The following is a 26,924-nucleotide window of genomic DNA, read 5'->3' as shown; positions in this document are numbered from 1 at the left end:
CATTCATGTAATTACTTTTTTTAATCTAATATTTTATTGTGGTAAAACACACCATAAAATTTACCATCTTTACCACTTCTAAGTGTACTTAAAAAGTGAATTAATGTGGTATTAAATATACAGCCATTACACCATCATCTCCATAACTTTCAACTCTATAACTTTCATCCATCTCTATAATTGAAAGTGTATTCCCATTAACTCATTTCCCAATCCTCCAGTCTCTGACAGCCACCATTTTAATGTCTATGATTTTGACTACTCTAAGTTTATACACACAAGAGTTGAAAACAGGATCTCAAAGACATATTTCTATACCCATGTTTATAGCAGCACTATTCATAGTACGTAAAACATGAAAACAACCCAAGTGTTCATCAACAGTTGAAGAGATAGGCATTATAGTGTAATACATACAGTGGAATATTATTCAGCCTTAAAAAGGAAGGAAATTCTGACATATGCTACAGCATGGATGAACCTTGAGGACATCATACTAAGTAAAATGAGCCATGTAATTACTTTTTAAATTTATTGATTTTTTTTCACACTCTCAAAAACTATTTTAAATATTATATTAATTTAAAACTGTCTTGCCAGCAGGAAACATAATATATTCAGTTCTGTGGGATATAAGTTATGATTTATAAATATCCAAGAATATACTCTCTTCTTTTTTTTTTTAATTTTTATTTATTTATGATAGGCACACAGTGAGAGAGAGAGAGAGGCAGAGACACAGGCAGAGGGAGAAGCAGGCTCCATGCACCGGGAGCCCGATGTGGGACTCGATCCCGGGTCTCCAGAATCGCGCCCCGGGCCAAAGGCAGGCGCCAAACCACTGCGCCACCCAGGGATCCCTACTCTCTTCTTTTGAATTTCTAGAATTAAATATTAAACTTGAATATTCTAGACATCTTTTCCTGATCCTTAGTCTATTGCTTTATTTTTCCTAAATAGGAGAAAATCTTTGAATTTTTAAAATTCTAATTTAAAAATTAGTTCATTTTTAGTGCATTGTTAGATTTTTAATTTTAGTCAGATTATTCTATTAACTTTTATCTTTTTAAAAAATTTGAGTGGTTGGGATACCTGGGTAGCTTCGTTGGTTAAGCATCCCACTTTTGATTTCAGATCAGGTCATGATCTCAGGGTTGTGAGATTGAGCCCCGAGTCAGGCTCCTTGTTGGGCATGGAGCCTGCTTAGGATTGACTCTCTCTCTCTCTCCCTCTGCCCCTCCCTATCCCCTTCAAAAAAATTGAGTGGATAGTCTTTCTTTTTTCTTAAAGAGAACTATAGATATTGGGCAAGATGGAAATTGTGTAATTCAGATTAACATGTTTTTTACTTAATGCTAATTGCTCAGATAAAAAAGAAAACTCAAAAGTACTTCTGTGGTTAAGTATCATGAGGTCTAGTGAGTGTTGGCTCTGCTACTGACTTCCTCTGTGGCTTTGAGAAAGCTATAACAACTACAAAGATTGAGTGTTTGAACAGACACAAAACAGTTTACCAGAAGCATTTGGTAAAAGCAAATTAAAGAGTTTCTTTGGTTACCTTTAACATTCTTTAACTATTTTATTTACTTTTTTAAAAGTTTTATCCATTTATTTGAGAGACAGAGAGAGTACGCACCCATGGGGGTGGGCAGAGGGAGAAGCAGATTCCCTACTGAGCAGGGAGCCTGATACTGGGCTCCATCCCAGGATGCTGAGATCATGACCTGAGCTGAAGGCAGATGCTTAACCAACTGAGCCACTCAGGCGCTCCTGAAAAATCTTCAATTATTTTAAAAGAACTTTATTCCATTTGATTTTGTAAAATCATTTAGAGGCACGAATGATAGTGGTTATCCTTTTTATTAGTGGAAAAAGCATGGGCTCCAGAGTTAAACCAATAGAGATTTAGATACCTACCACCACTCGGTGTAATCTTAGGCAAGTGTTTTATAACTCTGGCCCTTGGTTTCTGCATCTGAAAACTGGATTCATAACAGCTAAGGTTTATTGACATGTGCTGGGCATTGTGCTAAACATCTTAGATATATTATTTTATGTAGTTCATATAATAACCTTATACGGTAAATACTACTCTCTCCTCATTTCACAGGTGAGGAGCGGAGGTGCAGAAAAGCAGGTAATTTGATCAAGGTCACATAACTAAATTTGTGGTGTTAAAAGAATTAGAGATGAGGTATGTAATATGTATGTCAAGCAGTGTCAGACTCTGAGTAAGTCTTCAGCAAGACATTATATGTTATTGTTGATGCTGTTCTAAAAGAAACCAAAGTGAATTCAGATCAGACTTAGTTTATAAATAATCTATAAGCTGAGGTTCAAACACTATTTCAGATGTCTGTTCCCAGTTCTGATTCCAGAACTCTAAAGTGAACTTTCTAAATTATAAACAACTTGAAGAGAGGCACCCATGTCTTTTAATTTTCTCTTATATTCCATAGCTTTTATATAATATACATTTGAAAAGATAGTATGCATTTAATAAGTACTTATTAATGATTATGAATTCCTCTTGAAAGGTCAAATGTGGATGTATTTATAAATTAAAAACAGCCGTTTTCTGAAAAGTACTTCATTTCCTTTAAGGGCTAATTCTTTATTATTTTAAAAATTGCCATTGGAGGGTAATTTTAGGACTTTCATTATAAAAGTCTTTTGTTTTCACATTGGTGTAAGAAAAAAAATGAGAAAGCTATAGAGAAGGCTGACCTCTCAAGAATTTCTGTGTGGGGAATTACGAAGGCATGGAAGTCCATAAACCATTTCTCCATTTATTTTTTTGTATATTTGCAACAAGCTGTACTTCTAGTTAGTGAAAGTTGGCAATTTTTTTTTTTTGTTTGGTACCAGGCCAAATTCCATTCTCATCAACTCAGAGTTCGTAGGATGAAATGAAATCTAAATTCGACCCTAAATTGAGTATATTTTAATAAAGATGGTCTAGTCTACTTGGGACTCAATTTACCTCAGAATAGTCTTTAAGAATAGTAAATTTTATCACAAATCCTATAATGTATATCCTAGCTTTAAAAAATAGCTTGTATAATTTTTGTCTGATTGCAACAGTAACATATCTGTGAGTGATGCTGGTATACCAATATGCCTTTCTTCATTAGTATATAATTTGGTGATATTTTGTCAGATAACCAGATCTTTACATGTGGAGCAAATGACTTCTTAGAAACCTAAAATTCATGTGTTTCATCACTGGAGTAACTTGTAAACTTGTTTGTTTACAAGTAGCAGTTAACAAGTGGGAAGGGATTGTCAAATGGGTAACAATGAGATATTTTTTTCCCTCCCTTATCTTCCTGTGCTTGGTCAGGTTTTTTTTTTTTTTTTTTTCCTTTCACAAGTTGTTTAGAATTATGATGCTTTGGTCTACCATGCATCTTTGTCTTTTGTTCACTGCTGTATCCAAGGGCCTGGAACAGTGCTTGCCTCATAGTAGGTCCCAAATATTTGTTGAATGAGAGAATAAAGGGTCTCTTGTTTCTGCTCTTGGGCATTTTTGGATGCTCTTAGCATCTTGCTTTTTTACTTACCAGATACATTCTGAGGTTTAGCCCTTATTATCCACTAGATTTTGAGTCATCCACTGGATTCTGTATTATATGGTGTGATATTATTTATAGTGACAAGTGTGCTTTGTGGTAAGAGGGAAAGAACTTACAGGCTGACAATGTAGTCCACTATAGAGACAGAAAGTAGATTAGTGGTTGCCTGGAGCTGGGATTGGAGGTGAGAACAGAAAGTGACTGCAAATGGGCAGTAGGAATCTGTTTCAGTTGAGGGAAATGCTTTTGGATTGTGGTGATCATTGTACCGCTCTGTAAACTTGCTAAAAATCATGGAGTTGTTACAATGAGTGAATTTATGGTATGTAAAATGTACCTCAGTAAAATTGTTTAAAAAATAAATAAAACCAGGTTGGGAGTTTAAAATTTTTGGAAAAATTGGAAAACTAGAATGATGTAATTCTTTTATTTCTTACTTAGGTATGACTTTTTGCTGTAGATAAATGACTAACTTACCTAAAGCCAATTTTTCTGTGAATTATTTCAGGCCAGAAATGTGAATTTTATTCTCTGGAAAAGTACTTTCTTTTGTGCTACTAGCTTGGAATTTATTAAGGCTCTTTAATATAAAACATCTTGTTACATCTAATTTCCTTACCCTCTTTTATGGAAGTAATCCAAAGCTAGAAAAATGAATAGATGTATATTATTCCACATTGCAGATAATCTGTTTACATTTGGTTACACAATTAGGACACCCAATTTTTTTCCATTGCCTTTCAGAAAGATTAGTTTAACTTACCTAAATTGCTTCGTTTCATTTTAAGTGAATTATTTATGGATTCTAATGTATAATCTTCCCCTCTCCCCCCACCTTTTTTGTTGTTGTTGTTAGGAAATTATTTGTATTCTAAAATTACTTGTTGGGAGAAAAAAATGTTTCCATAAAACTAGTATTCTTGTGCAGATTTTTGTATTCTGTAAGGGTCTCCTTGCAAGGAGTAAAACCCCTTAAAAAATGTGACAGTGTCCTGAAAAATTATTTATAAAAGCTTTCCCACAAGTCTAATAAAAGCCAAATAGCTTAAGATCTAATTAAGGTTATTGAGATCAGTTAACTAAAGTCCGAAGCTGTCAACATTGGCAAGGACGTGAGGACCTAGAGACATTGGAATTAAAAAGCACTTGTATTTTAAGAATTGAGGTGGCTTGATTTCTCAGATCATTGTACAGTTATTCTGTGACTTGAAACCATTAGATGATAATAGTTGTTATTGTGACTTTTATAATTGAGAATATAGTGCTGGCTGTAGGTCAGACTCTGTTCTAAAGACTTAAGGAATTCCTTTGATTCTGATAGGAATCTTGTGAAGTAAGGACTACTACCATCCTCATTTAGCAGATAAAGGAAAATAAGTGGCACAGAACTCACCCCGGGTCACACAGCTAGAAAACCCAGACAGGCAGGCATGGCTATCATCACTACACCAAAGTAAAAATACCTTTCCTTTTCTTTTTTTCGAAAGCTTAAAAAAAAAAAAACTTCATCCTCAAAGGACTCAAAAATTCTTGGTATAAGAATATAAAAATTAATACTCTATACTGCTAGATGGAGAAAGGTTTTTCCATTTCCTTCTTTATTTTTATATTTTCCTTGTTTCCTCTTGTATTTTTATGTATGTTATATATTTATATTTTTATGTCCTTTGTGTTCCTTTCCATTGCTACTTTTTTTTTTTTACTTTTTTCAGTGTTACTCTCAATGATTGACATGCTCTGATTACTCATGCTTTTTCATACTATGCTAGGCTGACAGTTCAAACAATATTATTTGAATTTAGAAATCTTTTATTAGGATTTCTTTTGTGTCTGATAGTTTAATCAGTTGTCCCCTGGGATTGGTTGAACATTCTGTGGGAACTCTTCAAGCATTACCTGCTGCTTTTAAAAGGTATGAAGTGTAAATACACCTCACATTTCTATCTGCCTTTTGAGAAATCTGTTTTATTATAACTCAAAAGGTAAATTTCCTGTAAGAATGCTTACGGTTGGCTAAATGGTGATGTAAGTATCAGTATAAATAAGCAAAAGTATTTTAATAAGTTGATCTCTGTTGAACTCTACTACTGATCATACAATAAGTGATCTCACAGTATGGATATGTTCAAGGTATTATTATTTTTTTAAATCATTCATTCCCATTCTTTTGTTTTTATTTTATTTTTAGGATTTTGGCCCCTAACAGTAATTATCAAGATGTTGAGACACTCTATAACTTCCTAATCAAGTATGAGGTAGGAGAAATATTTTTAAATGTTTATCATATTTCCACCATAAACAAATTTTACTATAAATAAACATGATAGAGGTCTAAAACCATCAGAATGGCATTTGCTTTAAATCTGTAAGTCCCACAGAAGTTTGTCAAAGACATATTAAACTTTTTCTTTCATTCATAAAATGAAAACTTAGAGTCCTAAACTAATACACTTTCTCCAGCACAGAATTGTTTCTCATTAGAGGTGTGGTTGGCCTTCCAGACGTGCTGTTTCTCCAGTGTGTGGGACGCTGCAGAGTGTTCGGCATCGCTGCTGCTCACATACTAAATCCCAATATCTGAGTCACTGTGATAACCAAATATTATGCTGCCCCACTCAGCTCACAGACCCAGATGGTTCCTAGGGAGAAAGAGCCACCTCTGAGAACCAGCAATTAGTGAAAAGGAAAGTTCTAATTCCGTTTCCTCCGTAGCAACAGCACAGACCCTGGTGTGACAGCTGAGCTGTGGTGAGGCTCTGGTGTTTTGTGACTTTAACTTGCAAGCTTTCCTCATCAGTGCTGATCCAGGGAGAGTATTCTGTTGATCTTCAGTTTCTCCACCCATGTTCCTGTATGTTCTTTCTTTTCAAGTGTGTGTGTGTGTGTGTGTGTGTGTGTGTGTGTGTGTGTGTAAGTTTCTAAATACTCCAAATGAAGGAATGTGACATATATTCAGGTCCCACATTTCTTATGGAGTGAAGCTTTTAAAAATATATTCACTTTTATTTCTGGTTTGCTCTTCTTTTAACTCTTTGTATGTAACACCTTACATTAAGAACACAGACTGGGGTCAAACTACCTTTCAAAAAATGTTGGTTCTACCCCATATTAACTGTGTGCTCGTAGAAGAGTTAATTTAATTCTCTTTGTCTCAGTTTCTTTAGTAAAATGGGAAGAACATTAGTAGATAAATTATAGATCTAATCCTTTATTTAAAGACAAAATAGCTTAATATATATGAAGTACCAGACACAGTTAAGTGTTCAGTAGTGTTACCCTATTTTATGTAAAGAATAGTGTTTATGTGTGCTTTTTTAGAAAATCAGCCTTAACACTGTACTAACCACATGATGTGCTTATTAAAAGGATTTCTTCTTTGGGGATGATTTGTATAATTATTTCATCATATTTTTGAATTTTAAATGGAATCATCCTAACGATTAAAATACATTTGTGGAAACAGTAGGACAACTTTAAAATCACGTAGCCTGGAAAAATCTGGGACACGGATCTTTTTTGAGTTTAGTGCTTTCTATTGCTGAGAGTATTGGGAGAAAATGTCTAACTTATTACGTATAAGATTCTGTGGATCTGATTCCCAGATTTTTAAAATCCTTTCTCTGAGCAGCACTTTCCCCTTTCAGACCAGTTACTACATTGGAGGAGGTATTTCTTACATCATAAACATCACATTTGAGACCATCCAAATCTTTTAGATGTTTAGCTATTTTAACGCTTAACTTTTGCCTTTCGTTCTTGAATTTTTAAGAATTAAAAATAATATAGCCATTTCTAGTACCTGGCATCCATTATAAGGAGCACAACAAAAATTGAGAACACCAATTCCACAATCAATTCTGTAGTCACACTGCTGTTTACTGACAGAGGCATCTTGTAGCTATTTGTTCCCTGGGAGTTAAAATTGTATGCTTGAGCACAGAAGTGATATTTAACAGTGTAGTTTAAAATGTCCCAATATGAGTAATTAAAAATGTATCAAAACTGATGAGTATGATGAAAAGAGCTATTTCAGGCTAGACCCTTTGATGTGTGTCATGAATTTGTGCCTCAGTTTAGCAGTGCCTTTATTATTAGCTATTAGTGCCTTAATTATTAGCTGCCTACTTTTTGGTCATCTCCTGTGATCTGCAGCCACAGCTCCCTTATACCTCGACTGTGATCTGGGTTATGTGTCCAAATGTATGAGGATGATTGCTTGGAAAAGTAAAGCTATATCTAGATACTTTTTTCTTCTTAAAATCTAAAGGCTTAAGGAACTATTTTATATTACATATTTTTTATTCACATCAGGTTCAAGACCACTTCTTTAGCCAATTTTTCATAATGGTTGACAGAGAACAAATTATTTCTTCATCCTTTGATCAAACATTTGCAGGGTTGTTGGCATTTACTGACCTTAAGTTTGGATACATCATAGGTCCTGGCATATTGGGGCAATAGCGAAAATTATCAGTCTTGTTGACATGAAAGTAGAACATATAAAGAAATAGGAATTGGACTGGTTGACAGTCTAAATATATATCTTAAACATTTTTAGATCTTTTAATAAAAATTATAAAGTACCTAAAAATTAATTGTAATTATATACTAATTTGTATGTCATCAAATATAATATTAAATATTTTATATAGTTAAATAACATTAAACATATAAATATATAATCCTGATTTTAATTTTTACATTTTATTTATTTATTTATTCATGATTGACAGAGAGAGAGAGAGAGAGGCAGAGACACAGGCAGAGGGAGAAGCAGGCTCCATGCGGGGAGCCCGATGTGGGACTCGATTCTGGGTCCCCAGGATCAGGCCCTGGGCTAAAGGCGGCAGTAAACCACTGAGCCACCCAGGCTGTCCTATAATCCTAATTTTAAACAAAAATTTAGGATTATATATTTAAAATATTGTATTCAAAAATTATAGGGGTGCCTATGTGGTTCAGTTGGTTGAGTGTCTCTCTGACTCTTGGTTTTGGCTCAGGTCATGATCCTCAGGGTCAGGAGATCAAGCCACATGTTGGGTTCTGTGCTTAGCATGGAGTCTGCTTGAGATTCTCTCTCTTCTTTTCCTGCTTGCACAGGCACATGCATGCACTCACTCTCTTTCTCTCTCACTCTTGCTCTCTCAAAAAATAAATCTTTAAAAAAATTAAAACTATGTATTTTTAATCTTTAGTGAATGGAAACATTTTCTACACAATATGGTAATTTCTTCACCAAAAAATGTATACCAGCTTTCTAAATATTTTTTAAAGTAGATTGAACAGAAGATAGTTTCATTTAGTTTTCCATCACTAACTCAGAAATTCTGGACATATTTGTTACTATTTGTTGAGTTATCTGATAAAAAGAATTTATTAATATCCAGATTCTTCCCTGCACATAAGTAGAATATAGCTAAATCAATAGTAAACCTCAAGAAATTCAGGATTCCATCACCGTGTCCTCCAAATGTGTGCCATGACTAGTCTTTGTGTGATTGAGGATTTATTTTAAATATTGTAAGTTATATCTCTGAATTATGATATTTATGGCCTTAAACATCTTAAAATATTTAGACCTTGATAGTCTGAAAAAGACATTTCTTTAGAAAATGTCTGTAAACTAAACTTTTTCCTAAACAAATAGACCTTCTTGAAGACTTTATAAACTTAATATTTAAATGAAAATGAAAGTTCATCAGTAATAATTTCTGGAAGGGTCAGCCATAGTATTCAGATGTTGTTAGAGTTGAATGCTTTACGTTTTTCTTTCAGCTTGAATTATTTATAATGTTCAGGATAAAAACAAGATGTGGCTGCTTCTGCTTTTAAAATAGTCTACCTCTATGACCCCAAATCTACTCCAATCCTTTAAATATAGTCATTTTAACTTTTTAACATTTGCTTTCTTTTTTTTTAAGAAAAGAAATACTGAATATGTACGTTAGAAATCTTCTAAGACTCTAGGCTAATTGAAGCCTGAATCTATTGATAAGAGCCAGTGGAGTAAAATTTAGTGTTTCCTGGAGTACACATTTTTTTTCTTTCCACTTGATCTGCAAAGTAATTATCTTTTTTGTTGAGATTCCCACTCACCCCAGGACCCTAATCAGTTCTCTGGTTCTATGAACAGATTAAGTTGTAACAATAGGACTAGTAATTATACATGCAATTTAGTGTTAGTCTAGCATTGTGATCACTGAACTTGTGATTGTTCTTTTTATGCAGATGTGAGAAACTTGACATTTTGCACCTTCAGAGTATGGATCATTCTACTTGTGTGCATTTAACTTCATATGTATTTTTAACACCTACATCTTGATTATTTTCAGGTAAATAAAAATATCCAGTTCACTCCCCAGGAACTTTATGATTGTGTTTCACAGTCCGAGTATCGGTAAGTCCCATCTGTATTATAGATAATGCTGTTGTAAGTTTTTACCATATACAGCACCAGTTGGTGTGCTGGTGAAGGATTCTTTTTATGTCTTCACTACACTATGATTTTTTCACCTTTATTAATATGGAATAGTTCATACATACCAAAAGAGCTCTGTGGTTGTGTGCGTGGTGCGTGTGTGTGTGTGTGTGTGTGTGTGTGTGTGTGTGTACACGCATATATAAAGACAGGTATAAAGTTTAAAGTGATTCTTAAATTTTTGGCCTCAAGACTCCTTTATATTTTACAGAATTGTTGAAGACCCCAAAGACCTTTTGTTTATGTAGGTTGTATCTATCTACAGTTGCCATATTAGAAATTAGAATTAAATGTATGTTCATTTCAAAATAATAACTAATTACATGTTAAGGAACATATAATTATGAAAATAATTTTTCCCAAACAAAAAGAGATCCTACATTTTTGCAGATCTCTTAAAGCTTGGCGTAATGGTAGACAAATGGGTTCTGATAGTTGCTTTTGAATTTAGTTTGTTTTAGTAATCACGTGTCATGTATCACTGGAAAACTATTGTACGTTCTTGCAAGAATGAGAATGCAAAAGGCAGATTGTGTCTTAGTCTTATTATGAAAATAGTTTTGACCTTTTTGACCTCACAGACCCCTTGAAAGCCTCTTTTCCCCAGACCATAATTTGAAGACAAACTAGTATAAAGAATACTCATGCCTACCATTCAGTTGACAAAATAGACCTTTACCCATCTCTATGTATATCCTCCCTTCCATCCTCTCCTTAGAGATTTTGTGTTTATAATTCTCATCTTTATGAATATATGTATCCATAAAAATGTTGACTAGTTTCACCTGTATACTTAATAGCATCATATATTTTCTTTTAAAAAATAGTTTATAGTATTCATATGTAACAAGAAAGAAGAAGCAGTATAAATATGATTCTTTAATATACAGGGTTTGTGTGAAGCCTGCCAATCCTGAGCCCAGGCAAACAAATTCATGAGGAACAAAACCCACTTAATGTTGTCAGTGTTGCCCTCCAGTCTCATACTCCCCCTTCTCACCATTCTTTTTTGACTCCACGTCAAGATTCATCCATTTTGAGGCATGGAGCAGTAGTTGGTTTGCAGTCAGTCCTGTGCTATGCAAAATCATGCAAGAAAAAGGCTCTTGGGAAAAATGGGTCTGAGGCATATCACTCAAAAACTTAATAAGACATACATTTAAAAAGAAGGTAGGAACCAAATTAAAATGGCATCAGTTTTACACATGTTAAATGGTTAAGAAATATGTAAATGTGTCAATAAATCTGACACTTTTTATTGAAAAAGGGGTGAAATTTGCTTGTGCAGGTGGTACTTGGAAGGGTTGCAGATTGTGGATTACTGTGATGATGTGGAAGGAAAGTTATCTGAAATTGAAAGTAAAGTTGCAACACCGATTGTGAATGGTACACATATTTAAAGTGTGTGCATGTGTGTGTTTTGTGTATTCCTAAGTAGCTTGGTTCTGCTGGGTAGTTTTCTCTGTTCATCTAGTGGTTCTTACTGCTGAAATTTTATATAGGAAAATGTGAAATTTGCATCATGCTCAAGTTGTTATTTAATATATCAGCGATGTTGGAACAGATTCATGTGTTCAAAACAAGTGCTATAGCAGAAATGTCTGTAGTTTCACTGCTTTGTAATATGCCACTTCTATCGCTAAACCACAGCTTATTTGCTATTTTTAAATTACACATATCTCTGTATTGCTATAAAATTTTATGAGCAGATGCAGTGAGTGTTAACTGTCAACGTACTTCTACTGTTAAACTCTAGATTGATAAATTTATTTGATATCAAGACACAAGGATTGATAATTGTACACAAATGTTACTATTACTCATTAGGTTAAAATAAGTTTTCCAAAAAAATCTAAAACCATTAGACATACATAGTCTGTTGTAGCTAGGGGTAAAAATTATTTTTTTTACCTTATTCTTCAGACTGTCCATCATTTACACTCTTATTATAGATCTTTACTGATATGCCACATTTAAAGTTTGTGTACATGAGATTTGTGTCAAAAACACATTTGTTGGACGCCTGGGTGGCTCAGTTGGTTAAGTGTCCAACTCTTGATTTCTGCTCAAGTCACAATTTCAGGGTCCTGAGATTAAGCCCCACCTTGGGCTCTGTGCTGGATGTAGAGCCTGCTTGAGATTCTCTCTCCCCCTCTCCCTCTGCTCCTCCCTCATCCCTGCTTGCTGACTCTCACTCTCTCTCTCCCCCTCCCTCCGTCCCCTCCATTAATTAATTAACATCTGTCAAATTTAGTAATACATTAAGAAAATCATTCACCACAATCACGTGAGATTTATTCCTGGCTTGTGAGGGTGGTTCAGTATTTGCAAGTCAACTTAATACATCACATCAATAAGAAAAGAAAGGATAAGAACTGTATGATTATTTCAATACAGGATACAAAATCAATATACAGCAGTCTGTTGCATTTCTATACACTAATGAAGCAGCAGAAAGTGAAATTAAGAAAATAATCCTTAAAAAAATCCCATTTATAGTTGCACCAAAAACTGTAAGGTACCTAGGAATAAACCTAACCAAAGAGGTGAAAGACCTATACGCTGAAAACTGTAAAACATTCATGAAAGAAATTGAAGATGACACAAAGAAATGAAAAGACATTCCATGCTCATGGATTAGAAGAACAAATATTGTTAAAATGTCTACATTACCCAAAACAATCTACATATTTAATACAATCCCTATCAAAATACCAGCAGCATTTTTCACAGAATTGGAACAAAATTTGTATAGGACTGCAAAAGACCCCAAATAACCAAAGTAATCTTTAAAAAGAAAAGCATAGCTGAAGGAATCACAGTTTCAGACTTCAAGTTTTATTACAAGGCTCTAGTGATCAAAACAGTATGGTACTGCACAGAAACAGACACATAGATCAATGGAATAGAATAGAAAACCCAGAAATGAATCCACAACTATATGGTCAGTTATTCTTTGACAAAGCAGGAAAGAATGTCCAGTAGGGAAAAGTCTTACCAATAAATGGTGTTGGAAAAACTGGACCACTTTCTTACATCATACATAAAAATAAATTCAAAATGGATTAAAGACCTAAATGTGAGACAGGGAGCCATAAAAATCCTAGAAGAGAGCACAGGCAGCAATTTCTCTGACACTGACCTTAGCAATGTTTTTCTCTAGATATGTCTCCTGAGGCAAGGGAAACAAAAGCAAAAATAAAGTATTGGGACTACTTCAAAATAAAAAGATTCTGACAGCAAAAGAAACAATCAACAAAGCTGAAGGACAGTGTACTGAATAGGAGAAGATATTTGCAAATGACATATTGATAAAGTATTAGTATCCAAAATATATAAAGAACTTATAAAACTTAATACCCCAAAACCAAATAATCCAAATTTTTAAAAAGATTTTTATTTATTCATGAGACACACACACAAACACACACACACACACACACAGAAAGAGAGAGGCAGAAACACAATCACAGGGAGAAAAGCAGGCTCCATGCAAGAACCCCGATGTGGTACTTGAAGGACTTCAGGACCATGCCCTGGGCTGAAGGCACATGCTAAACCGCTGAGCCACCCAGGCATCCCCCAAATAATGCAAGTAAAAAAATGGGCAGGAGACATGAACAGACCTTTCTCCAAAGAAGACATTCAGATGGCCATCAGACACATGAAAAGATGCTCAACATCACTCAAGGAAGTGCAAATCAAAACTATGAGATACCATTTCACACTTGTCAGAATGTCTAAAATCAAAAATAAAAGAAACAAATCAGATGTTGGCGAGGATGTAGAGAAAAAGCAACACTCGTGCACTGTTAGTAGGAATGGAAACTGGTTCAGCCACTATGGAAAACGGTATGAAGTTTCCTCAAAATGTTAAAAGTAGAACTACCCTATGATCCAGTAATCTCACTATTGAGTATTTACCCAAAGAATATAAGAACACTAATTCAGAGGAGGGATACATGCATCTTTATGGTTATTGCAGCATTATTACAATAGCCAAGATAGGGAAGTAGCCTCAGTGTCCATTGATGGATGAATGGATAAAGAAATTATGGGATGCCTGGGTGGCTCAGCAGTTGAGAGTCTGCCTTCGGCACAGTGCATCCTGGGTCCAGGGATTGAGTCCTGCATCAGGCTCCCTGCAGGGAGCCTGCTTTTCCTTCTGCCTATGTCTCTGCCTCTCTCTCTGTAGCTCATGAACAAATAAATAAAATCTTTAAAAAAAAAAGAAAGAAATCGTGGTATATATATGCAATGGAATATTACTCAGCCATCAAAAAGAATGAAATCTTGTCGTTTGCAATGATGGAACTAGACAGTATAATGTCGAGTGAAGTAAGTCCAAGACAAACACCATATGCTTTCACTCATATGTGGAAATTAAGAAACAAAACAAATGAGCAAAGGGAAAAAGACAAATCAAGAAACAGACTTTTAACTCTAGAGAACAAACTGATGATTATCAGAGGGGAGGTGGCTGGGAGGATGGGTTAAATATGTGATGGGGATGAAGGAGTGCACTTGTGATGAGCACCAGGTATTGTATGGAGGTGCTGAATCACTGTATTGTGCCCCTGAAACTAATATTACATTGTATGTTAACTAACTGGAATTAAAATATATAATGACTGTCATCCTTGGCCAGTATTTTGAGTTGGACCCTTACCAATGGAGCCACCCAGGCACCCAAAACTTGGCCATATCTTTGAAGGTATTGGAAACTCACTGGATAACTTGGCGGGCAGAGTCTCTTGCAGGATGGTTCCAATCAAATGTCTAAAATTATTTTGACTTTACTATTGCACTAGTTGGGAGGAGTCTTTTTGTGGAGGTGGTACTGGGGTCAAAGTTGAATAGTCAGAGTTAAGGCAGTCGTACCTGTTTTTTTCTTCTTTGTCTTGCCACTTATTTTGCAGGTTTGAACTATGATACTAATTAATAAGCTCTCTCTTATACCTAAAAGGATGATTTTGAAGATGAATGACATGTATCTAATACCTTGGATGCATAGAAAAATAGTGATTGCTGCTTAGCAGGCATCTGTTCGGAGCTTTTTTTTTTGTTACTCTGTGGTTTGTTTTGAAATTATTTGCTGTCTCCACAGTGATCAGTAGCACTCCTATTCACCGCAGGTGTGCTCCACAGCTCATGGTTTTCAGATAAGCTGCCAAAAGAGAGGTTCTTTTGGTTTCAGTGGCTCCTCCTAGACACAGGGTCAGATGCACCAAATGAAAGGTGGCAGAGCACGGAGGTGAAAAGAGAAGAAGGATTTAACTTGCATACAGCTGACCACTTTGGGGAAGGCTGAGGAAGATGATTACTTACGTGGTCTGAATTTACTAACAGAAGATAGCATAAAATAAACATATACACTATTTTTTCTAATTGAGGTAAAATTCACATAACAGAATTAACCATTTTAAAGTGTTCAGTTCAGGGGCATCTAGTGCATTCACTCCCCTGTGCAATCACACCTCTCTCCAGGCCTAAGACATTCCCATCACCCCAGAGGGAAGTTCGAGGCTCCGTAAGCAGTCTGGGTTCTTCCCTTCCCCCAGACCCTGGCAGCCGCTCATCTGCTTTCTCTCTATGGATTTATCTATTTTGAATGTGTCTTATAAATAGAATCCTACAACACATGACCTTTTGTATCTGGTTTCTTTCACTTAGCATGATATTTTTGAGGTTCACCTACATCGGAGCATGTGTGAGTACTTCACTCTTTTTTTTTTTTTTTTAAGATTTTATTTATTCGTGAGAGACACAGAGAGAGAGGCAGAGACCTAGGCAGAGGGAGAAGCAGGCTCCATGCAGGGAGCCTGATGTGGGACTCCATCCCAGGACCCCAGGATCACCCCTGAGCTGAAGGCAGATGCTCAACCTCTGAGCCACCCAGCTTCCCTGATACTTCACTCCTTTTATGGCCGAATGATACTCCATTGTGCGGACAGCCCACATTCTGTTTATCCACTCATCTGTTGATGGACATTTGAATTGTTTTCACTTTTTGGCTATTGTGAATAGTGTTGCTATTTGTGTGCATGTATTTGAATTCTTCCAATTCTTTCAAATTTGGGGGTGGGTTATATACTTAATAGTGGAATTCTGTGTTTAACTTTTCAGGAGTTACTGACTCTTTCCACAGCAGCTGCACTATTTTACCTTCCTACCAACAAGAGATGAGAGTTCCAGTTTTTCTGCATCCTTGACAAAATTTGTTACCTTTTTTTTTTTTTTTTTTTTGGATGATAGCTTTCCAAATGAGTGTGAAGGGTGATCTCGTTGTGATTTTGATTTGTATTCCCCTAAGTACTAATGATGTCGAGTGTCTTTCCATGTGGTTATTGGCTCTTTGTCTTCTTTGGAGAAATGTGTCCTCAAATCCTTTGCCCACTTTTTAGTGGGTTGTTTTCTTACTGTTGTTGAGTTATAATAAGTCTTTATGACGAATGTGGCTTGAGGCCAAAATCCTATGTGTGATCTTTCAGGCCTGACCGTAGGCAGTTATAAGGCTTTATCTGGCACTCCACCGGGGAAAGCTGCCTTCCGCATGCCAGATTTGGTACACAGCCGGTGTGTTGCACTCTTCTGGAGGGAGTTGCAGACAATGCTTAGGTCCCTTGGCCCTGAGCTTACGTGCATATCTGCATTCCTAGCCCAGGCAACTCCATTTGGTGGCCTCCTTATTGGGGACTTTGGCTGAGGGCACCTCTCAGGCACTTCTGCTGAGAATTCCTTGGAGGACTTGGCCAAGGTATTTTTCTCCACTCTGAACCAATACTTTTCTACTCCTAGCTCTTTCCCTTTGCTATGTTCTGAATGTTTGTGTCCCTCCCAAATTCATATACTGAAATCCTGTTGCCCAATTCAACAGTCTTAGAAGGTGGGGCCTTTGGGAGGTGATTAGGTCATGAAGGTAGAGCACTCATGAATGGGATTAATGCTTTTATGAAAGAGGGCTCTCACCAGAATGTGACTATGATAGTGCCTTGCTCTTGGACTTCCAGCCTCCAGAACTGTGAGAAATAAATTTCTGTTGTTTGTAAGCCACCCAGCCTGTGGTATTTTGTTACAGCAGTCCGAATGCACCAAGACCTGCACCCCTTCCTCCCCTGAGTCCATGAAAAGGGATCCTCAGCAATGAGATGATGTCCCCTGTCTACACTATGTATCATGTGGCCCTAACTCAGTGCCATTCTATAAGGGAAAATGGACCACTGGGGAACTGACACCTTTAATTTCGTTTCTTGTTTTCAGTGTTGCAGCAAATGAAACAGTTGATTTTGCTTTCAGTTTGGCTTATTGTCCTTATTAACCACCTTGGCACCTGGCAGCTTGACATGTTACATGTTCTGGGTATTAGACCCTATCAGATATAGCAAATATTTTCTCTCTGTACATTTTCTTTTCACTTTTTTTGATAGCATCCTTTGCCACAAGTTTTTAATTTTGATGAAGTCCAATTTATGTGTTTTTCTTGTATTGCTTGGGCTTTTGGCATCATATCTGTGTGCATTGCCAAAACTAAGGTCATGAAGATTTACCCCAGTGTTTTTTTTTTTCCTTAGAATTTCATAGTTTTAGCTCTTTTGGTTAGGTCATTGATGCATTTTTTAAAAAAAGATTTTATTTATCCATGAGAGACACACAGAGAGAAAGGCAGAGACACAGGGAGAGGGAGAAGCAGGCCCCATGCAGGGAGCCCAACGTGGGACTCGATCCCGGGTCCCCAGGATCATGCCCTGGACTGAAGGCAGCACTAAACTGCTGAGCCACCTGGGCTGCCCCATTGATGCATTTTTGAGTTAATTTTTGTATATGATGTGAGGTAGGAGTCTGACTTCATTCATTTGCATGTGGGTATCAAGTTGTCCTAGCATCAAATGTTGAAGAGACTATTTTTTTCCCTTTGAATGGTCTTGGCACCCTTGTTGAAAATCAGTCACCCAGGTATGTGAGATATATTTCTGGACTTTAACTTTGTTCCATTGGTCTGTATGTCTGTATGCCATTACCACTGTTTTGATTAAAGTTGCTTTGTATTTTGAGTTTTCAAAATTGGGAAGTGTGAGTCTTCTAAACATTATTTTTCTTTTTCAAGATTTGACTATTTGGGGTCCCTTGCAATTCGATGTGAATATTAGGATCAGTTTTTGTAAAATAGATTGTTGGAACATTGATAGGGATTGCATTGACTGTGTAGATTGCTTCGGGGAGTATTATGGTATGCCACTAGTTTAGGTCTTTAATTTCTTTTGGCAGTGTTTTGTGGTTTTTAGTGTACAAGTCTTGTGCCTCTTCAGTTAGACTTATTTTTAAGTATTTTAATCTTTTTCATTTCAATTCCATTTACAATAGAATTGTTTTCTTCATTTCCTTTTCTAACTGTTCATTTCTAGCGTGTAGAAATGGAATTGGGGTGCCTAGGGTAGCTCAGTCGGTTAGGCATCTGATTCTTGGTTTTGGCTCAGGTCATGATCTCAGGGTCATGAGATTGAGCCCTGCATGGGGCTCTGAACTCAAGACAGTCTGCTTGAGATTCTCTCTCCATCTCCCACTTGCTCTCTCAATAAAATAAATAAATAAATCTTTTAAAAAAATGGCAATTGATTTTTTGTGTGTTAATCTTTTATTTTGCAACTTTATTGAATTAGTTTATCCTAACAGGTATTTTGTGGATTCTTTAGGATCTATAAATAGAGATAATTTTACTTTTTTGTTTATAATTTGTATGCTTATTTGTTTTTTATGCCTAGTTGCTCTGACTAGAATTTCCAGTACAGTGTTGACTAGAAGTGGTTGAATATGGGCATCTTTGTCTTGTTCCTGATTTTAGGGGGAAAGCTTTTAGTCTTTTGCCATTGAATATTATGTTAGCTATTATATACTGTTTTTATATTAGCATTGTATTCCATTTTTCTTTCATCTAAGATACTGCAAATAGAAAAGTTCAGAGAATTGTAAAACAAATATCTATTGTAGACTTTCTTCTTGTACCTAGAAAGAATTTTGGAAAAACTGCATCAAATATTGTAATTAGGGGATCCCTGGGTGGCTCAGTGGTTTGGCACCTGCCTTTGGCCCAGGGTGCGATCCTAGAGTCCCGGAATTGAGTCCCATGTCAGGCTCCTGACATGGAGCTTGGCTTGCTTCTCCCTCTGCTTGTGTCTCTGCCTCTCTCTCTCTCCCTCTCTATGTCTATCATGAATAAATAAATAAATAAATAAATAAATAAATAAATAAATAAATAAATAAATAAATAAATAAATAAATAAATAAATAAATCTTTAAAAAAATATTGTAATTACATCACTTAATTTCATTACTGCTGTGTCATTTTGACAAAATTAGCCATGGAAATGAATCAAATAACCACTAAAATTATTTTTTAATTGATTTGATCAAATTTCCAGTTTATTTTGACCTGAGATTTGGTCAAAGTGAGTTTGATACCCATGATAGGACAATTTATTTATTTACTTTTTATTTTTAAAAGATTTTCCTTGGGATGCCTGGGTGGCTCAGTGGTTGAGGGTCTGCTTTCGGCTCAGGGTGTGATCCTGGAGTCCTGGGATCGAGTCCCACATCAGGCTTCCTGTATGGAGCTTGCTTCTCTCTCTGCCTATGTCTCTGCCTCTCCCTCTCTGTGTCTGTCATGAATAAATAAATAAAATCTTAAAAAATAATAAAAATAAAAAGATGTTTATTTGAGAGAGTGCACGAGCAGGGGGATGGGCGGAGGGAGAGGGAGAACCAGACTACCTGCTAGCAGAAAGCCCAATTTAGGGCTTAATTCCAGGACCCCAGGATCATGACCTGAGCCAGTGTCAGACACTTAACTTACTGAGCCACCCTGGTGCCCCCATGATAGGACAATATAGAGAAACTGGCAGTTTCTCACGAGCAACATAGAATTACAGAACTAGAAGCAACCTCCAGTCTTGAGCTCTGTTCCAGAACAGATCAGAAGTTGGGATTGTTTAGTTTGCAAAAGAGAAATAGGATCACTGTTAAGAGACACAAAATATTTGTAGTATTAGATGATGACTTTTTTTTTCTTTTTTTGATTTAGGCTCATGTCAGCAAATGGAGTTTTTTTAAAAGGCCAATGTAAAGGAAGAACTTTCTAGAAATTGATAGGAAATGGGCTACGTCTCACAGTTGTGGGTGTTCTCACAACCTGGTGAAAACCAACATGATATGGTTCACTAGGGATGCTGCAGAATGGCATGCAAAGGCGTTAAGGTGCCCCCACATCTACCCTTCTGTCACACTACAGATAAGCCCTGGGGAAAAGGAAGTTAAGAATTCCCGTCATGATGTAGGGGAGACCAAACATACACGATGGAGACATGCGATACTTTCCCCAGTCAGCAATAAGAACTTGCTGGAGAGAGCGTCTGTAGGTGATAATCCACTGTGAGAATGCTGACTCACACGGATGAAGAAACCAGATGCCAGTAGGATGAAAAGCTGAGACAGAGCTCACCTCCTAACTGAGAGGAGGGAGAGAAAGAAGACGACCAGACCCAGAAATAGATTCAAAGTCTAGTTACTGAAGGAGTTTTGTTTTTTTTTTTTTTTCCTTTCACATGTGGAATAAATTAGGCAGAGCAGGAATGGATCAACCCTTTTTGTTTCCTTTGTAAACTTATGAGAAAACGTATTATGTTATGTCAGATAAGTTAGAAAATTTGATGCAGTTTTTCTAAAATTTCTTCTAGGTTACAAGAAGAAAATCAACAATGGATGATTATTTTCACAGTGTCTCTCCTATTTTGGGATCTCTTAGGATCTTCCAGATAATTTTCTGAGTAGTTATGAAGAATTGATGGCAACATAACACTAATTTTAAGCCCTGTAAATATGGGAGACTGGACTAGAGTAACACAAAACCAAAAGTCAGATTTGAGAAACCACACACTCGAGGAAGTGAGGCCACTGAAAATATGGTGTATTTCCTTTTGCTGTCACTACTACTCTCATCCTAATCCCTGCGTTCCAAAGGGTGGCAGGGGAGGCAGTGAAGAGACGTGGCTAGTAGTCCACCCCCAAAACCGTGGAGATGGCCCAGAGCTTCTTAGAAGCCAAGAAAGTCATAACAGTGTAATTTATATTTAAAAACCTGCCATTTCTCAAACACCTAATGTGCCAGATGCTTCCCTAGTTGCTGGCTGTTCTTCGTGAGTTTATATAAACCATCTCCCAGTAGATTTAAATAGGTTTCCATGAAGTATGGACTCTAGACACCAGATACGATGGGTTGGTGCTTTGATGACTCACAGATCCCCCAGTTTGTAGACCCAAGTCAGCTTTCGAGAGACAGGCTGGGCTTAGTCTTAGGTAAAACTCTGAGTAGGCCTAGCATGTAATAAGCATCACTCCCTGCCCCTACTTCTGGCTCAAGAGTACTTAGCTAGTAGTTTTCATTTGTTAATTTAGCAGTTTTAAGAGTTGGAGCTGTCAGCTTCTCATCTCCTCTCCATTTATCTGCTTCTGTCAGGAGGTGCATTCTCTTAGTATGCTCCAGGCTACCTGTTCTTCAGTTAAAACATAAATACGTGATGTAGGCTACAGCATTGCTTGCCCTTTGGATTAGAGCACTATACCATCGGCCCATCTCCTGCTGGGAGAAGCCCTTGGAGACCATACAAACTTTTTTTTTTTTTTAAGATTTTATTTATTCATGAGAGACACACAGAAAGAGAGAGAGAGAGAGGCAGAGACACAGGCAGAGGGAGAAGCAGGCTCCAGGCAGGGAGCCCGATGCAGGACTCGATCCCGGGTCTCCAGGATCACACCCTGGATCAAAGGCAGGCGCTCAACCGCTGAGCCAACCAGGCGTCCCAACCATACAAACTTTTATAAGCATACAGCTTTGCTTCTTTGCAGCAGGTCTGCCATGGGAACCCTCATTCCTGGATTCTTGGAATTGCACCAAGATCTCCGCGTTGACTGAGAATCTGTGCTCCTAAGTGCTTATCTCCCCATATTTTTTTGTCTAAGAAACTATAACTGTCAACTATCAAAGAATGTATTTCAAATCCCAGTCCCAGTATTATCCTGTTGAGATTTTTTTCATTTATCTGACTAGCTGTCTTAAAGTGATTTAAAATTTCTTTATCCCCTAGGGAAAAGTTAACCATTGGATGCCGCCAACTGGTTGAGATGGAATATTCTATGCAGCAGTGTAATGCATCTGTTTATATGGAAGCCAAAAACAGGGGATGGTGTGAAGACATGCTCAACTATAGGACCTAAATGCTGAGTTATAACTTAAAAGGAATTGCATTTATCTTCAAGAACAACAGAGTAGCTTTCAACCTTTTAAGTCAAACCCAAGACACTTGGAAAAAAAAATGCCTCATAAGTGCAAGAAGGTGATTGCCTATTGCTGAAAATCACATTAAGGTTCTAAAGAGCCTAATGCATCCATTGTGGGATAAACTGTGGAATCAACTCATGGAGTTGACGATATCTCCCTACCTCTACTCCTGACACTGAGCCAGTCCAAGGAAAGGAGAGCCATCTTTTTAATCATCTTAGGGTAGGAGCCACTTTGGCATCTGTGGAAGGCCTGGGGGCAGCAGCATTCTCTGAACTCTCAACATGGGTACAAGATCAGGGACACTTCCAAACCTCAAGAAAGGATTAAGACGTGGCCATGCTCACTGTGCCCCACAAATGAATCTTACCCTAGGCTGTTTCGTGATCAAACGGTCTTCCATGTAGACCTGGTGAATGTAACACATAACCCCTCCACTTTTCCTAAGGTAATGTAAGTAGAATTTTGACCTGCTAGCTATATAGTTTCTTCTCTTCTTCCCTGGGCTTGTCACTTTTTAATGCATTTCTAAAGGGAAGAGCAGGGGAGACCTCTATACTGATTTTTCCCTTAAATGTGAAACAGCATGGATTTATGGGATTAGGTGGCAGTGACTCATGTTTGCCCCTAGCTAAACCAAATGTTTGACTTCTTATGTAGTTATACAGTAAGTTGGAAATCCTTGTTACTAGAATATATTATGCTTTTTGTTAATACATTAGATTAAATCTAATTTGCTAATCTATGATGTTAATTTATTTTTTACAAAACAATAAATTTTATTTTTACTAAGATTGTGCTTTTCATTTTACTTCCAAATGTGTTTCTGAACTCTGTACAAGGTATGATGATAAAAGCAACCCTCTGCAATAAAAGAAAATCTATTCAGGATTCTCAGTGTCAATCTGTGCAGGGCCCGCTGAGCTTTAGGTTTTGCATAGGAAGCCGCATCTCTACCTGGGATTCAAGTGACATCAGGGGTGTGAGCCCCAAGGGAGAAGCTTCCAGAGGATCTCTGCTCTCTGCAAAAAGTCTGTCCCCCAACTTCCCCCACCACCCCACCCCTACCCCAATAGTTTTTTCAGATCTTTATCCCTCAGCTGCTTCTGGTGGTTGTTACTAGGTTTTGGTTCTGCTTTGTTACCTCCCTCTCCTCTTCCTACTTATGTCTTTTCAATGTAGGTTGTGATTTTTAGGAAATTTCACTCAGTCACTGGCACACTTTCACGTATTTTACTCTTACACAGATTTTATCTTAGTTTGTGTATCTTTTACTTTGTACCTTAACTTGTCAGTTATTTCAATCTTTTTTTTTTCATTTTACTGATATGTGAAGATGTTTTTCTTTTGGTTTCCTAGTCTTATTTTTTGTTTTGATTTAGAAACATTCTTTTAAACATGTTTAGTCTTTGTTTCTTTGAAGTGTCAGGTTTCTTTTTGTTGCTTTCTTAAGTTTTAATTTAATCTTATACTTTTTTTTTTTAATTGGAGTTCAATTTGCCAACATATAGCATAACACTACCAGTGAATCTTATACTTTTCTAATAGTATAATTCAGGAGTTGAGGATTCCCTCCCCCTTCTTTTCTGGATTCCCCCTCTGGATTGAGAGAACTCAGCTGACATAAGGATCATATGCTACACCTTACAAAACCAACATTTGTTTTGATAGAATTATTAGATCCTTAGGAGAGAAACTTACAGTTCTAAAATCTTCATTCTTCAGAATGTATGGCTTTGCATTTTGGGTAGAAGCCATCATAAGCGTGCCAATAGGGACAGATGAGAGTCACACAGGGCAAGGGCTCTCAACACATAATGCCCTTGGCCTTGCCTTGGTGAGGAGTCAGTGATAACTTCATGAGGGGCATCCATGAGGATTATTCCAGCAAAATCTCTGGTGCCATTTTATACTAGCCTTTTCCAATTTACTTTTAAAAAAGATAATCTACTTCCTTCCTGAGAGCATTAGGTAGGATCCTTTGGGTGTAGCCACCCCAGCAATTCCAGCATTCTGGGCCAAAGGAACACTGGCTTAACAATTGGGGTGTTGTGCCCACTGAAATCTTGTTAGGCCCTGTAGCGGGCAGTGGGACTGCAGATCATACTTCACAGATGGTCACTTTAACCTTCCTATTGTGTTGTCACCTGAGAGAAACCTGAAGCTCGAGTCCTTTATCTTTTGACCATCACCTTGAGGGAGAACAGAAATCTATTCACCTTTCCATGGTTGACCCAGATTTCCTTAGGTGGTGTCTTGATCTACCTTCAGAGCTTAGGTCACTTTGCTCATACTTTTTGACAACTCCCCCTAGCCCATCTGTAGCAGCCTTTTTTTTTTTTTTTTAAGATTTTTGTTTATTCATGAGAGACACGGAGAGAGGCAGAGACATAGGCAGAGGGAGGAGACTCCATGCAACGACCTTATATGGGACCGGATCCTGAGTCTTGGGATCACGCCGATTGAGCCGAAAGTACACACTCAACCGCTGAGCCACCCAGGCGTCCTAACAGCCCTTTTCAAGCATCCTTTTTCATCCCATGAATCAGGATGAACTTAGCTCTTAAGAGGAAGGATCTCTCACAGAGTCAAACACATCTTCCACTCTCAGGAAATGATGCCACCCAAAGCCCTTTTGATTTAGACTGGACGAACAGGCCAATCGGCCTCTCGGTTGATGCTCTTTGGCTATTTTACCAATAAAACCCACTCCAGTGAAAATAGCCTCGTGAACTTGAACAGTTACGAGCACACTGGAATCTCCGCTAGTAGTTTGGCTCAGTGCCCCCAACTACAAACTGATGTCGACATCCTGTTCTTTAGGATGGCTAAACCTTGCCAAGTCTACTGTAGACTCATGGTTATGGGCTACACATTAGCTCTATAATCCTTGCAAGGCCAGTGGGAATCAATGGTTCCTTGCTGGGATTTCCAGCAGCGATGAAATAGAAGTATGTCCTAGTCCCCCTTTTAGAGCCTTTTCCTTTAAAGGTTTGGGTACCTTTTGGGGCACCTGGGTGATTTAGTCAGTTTATAGATGGACTCTTGGTTTTGGCTCTGGTCATGATCTCAGGGTCCTGGGATTGAGCCCTGAGTTGGGCTCCATGCTCAGCAAGGAGTTTGCGCCTCCCTCTGCTCCTCCTCCAGCTTCTCAAAATCTTGAAACTTTTTAAGTGTACAGTTTTGAGTTTTGTCAAAGTACAATCCCATAATCACCTGCGTGACCAAGATATGAATTCCAGTGCTCCACAATTCTCATGCCTCTTAGTAGTCAACTCCCATCTCCATCTCAGTAAGCCACTGATGTGTCTGCTATCCCTGTTTTTTTTTTTTTTTCCAGAATGCAATTTAAATGGAGCCTTGAGGCTGGCTTTTCACTTAACACTACTTCTGAGATCCATACATGTTGTTTTTAATCAGCACTTCATCCTTTTTATCCCTAAGTAGTACTCCATTGTATGGCTGCACCAATGATGTATCCATTTACCAGCTGGAAGGCTGAGGTGACTTATTTTTGGTGACTGAATAAAAGCTGCTCTCTTCACATACAGGTTTCAGTGTGAACAGGTTTCCATTTAACCTGGATCAATACCCAGGAGAGTGATAACTGTGTTACAGGGGATGTTAGAAATTACCAGTTTTATAAAGTGACCTTACAATTTTGTGACTTCTCCAGCAATCTGAGTCTGCACCCTAACCAGAATTTTATAGTTTTAATCGGTTATGTTATCTTACTTTATATTTTCCTAATGATTTATGATAGTAAGCAACTTCTTACGTGCTTAAAGGAATCCATTTATTTTCTTTGGTAAGAGAAATAGATCTTTTCAGATCTTTTGCCCATTTAATTTTTTTTTTAGTTGCATTCCAGGTATCAATCACTTATTGGGCATTTTTCTTCAAGCCTATACCTTTAAAGATCTGATACCACCTTTAGGATAGAGAAAACACTTGCTTAATGCAGGAGGTTCCTCCTTCAATTTTTAAGAATTTTTAGGTCTCGATCGATCTGTTGAACTGGGAAGAGCCTTAACGGATAGCTGGCCCTACTGCTACATTTGGTAGGTGCCTTTCAACTTTTCAAACAGCTACTTTTCATTCTTGCTATTTCAGTTCATCGTCATCCCCTCAGGTCTTTCTTTCTTTCATCCAAGTTTGGTACTGTGTGCGTCTTTTTCCCAGACTAAAATTCCTCACTTTGCTCACTTTGAGCAAATGTGTCGCCATCTTATTCAGACATACGCCTTTTTTAGATTCCTAAAATTCCACAAGGTATTAACCCTATACATTCTTAACTGAGCTTTTACTTCTCACTCTTATTCAACATTCAGGAAGGCATGGGCCTATTAACAGTGAAGTTTAAGTATTCTGTTGGCCATTGGGCTAGTACTTGTTGCTCAGTGCATCATTTCACAACTGAGAACCTTCTGGTTTTATTATAAAAGAAACTGGTGCTTCAAATAATTCCTTTCAACCTACAGATGATTCCACTATTTCCTAGCTTTTAAAAAAAATGAGGAGCAGCCCAGGTGGCTCAGCTTTA

At 37.2% G+C, this 26,924-nt stretch overlaps 1 protein-coding gene across 4 annotated transcripts in view; it reads left to right on the top strand.

Moving 5' to 3' along the window:
• Positions 1-23,175, top strand: part of SWT1 (SWT1 RNA endoribonuclease homolog) — a 93,585-nt gene extending 70,410 nt beyond the window's left edge. For 3 of the 4 annotated variants that reach the window (XM_055319483.1, XM_055319482.1, XM_055319481.1), the window contains 3 exons: positions 5,764-5,830; positions 9,908-9,972; positions 22,188-23,175. In XM_055319483.1, the coding sequence (XP_055175458.1) occupies positions 5,764-5,830; positions 9,908-9,972; positions 22,188-22,317 (262 nt within the window). In that variant the 3' untranslated portion in view covers positions 22,318-23,175. Of the gene's footprint in view, positions 1-5,763; positions 5,831-9,907; positions 9,973-15,797; positions 18,989-22,187 lie in introns of those variants that run through there. The other variant, XM_055319484.1, reaches the window with a different exon arrangement.
• Positions 23,176-26,924: the final 3,749 nt, after the last annotated feature.

This window comes from Nyctereutes procyonoides, unplaced genomic scaffold (genome assembly GCF_905146905.1).
Source record: "Nyctereutes procyonoides isolate TBG_1078 unplaced genomic scaffold, NYPRO_anot_genome, whole genome shotgun sequence".
NCBI lineage: Eukaryota > Metazoa > Chordata > Mammalia > Carnivora > Canidae > Nyctereutes > Nyctereutes procyonoides.
Note: the sequence above shows the minus strand (reverse complement) of the source record. Positions and strands in the feature narration are given on the sequence as shown.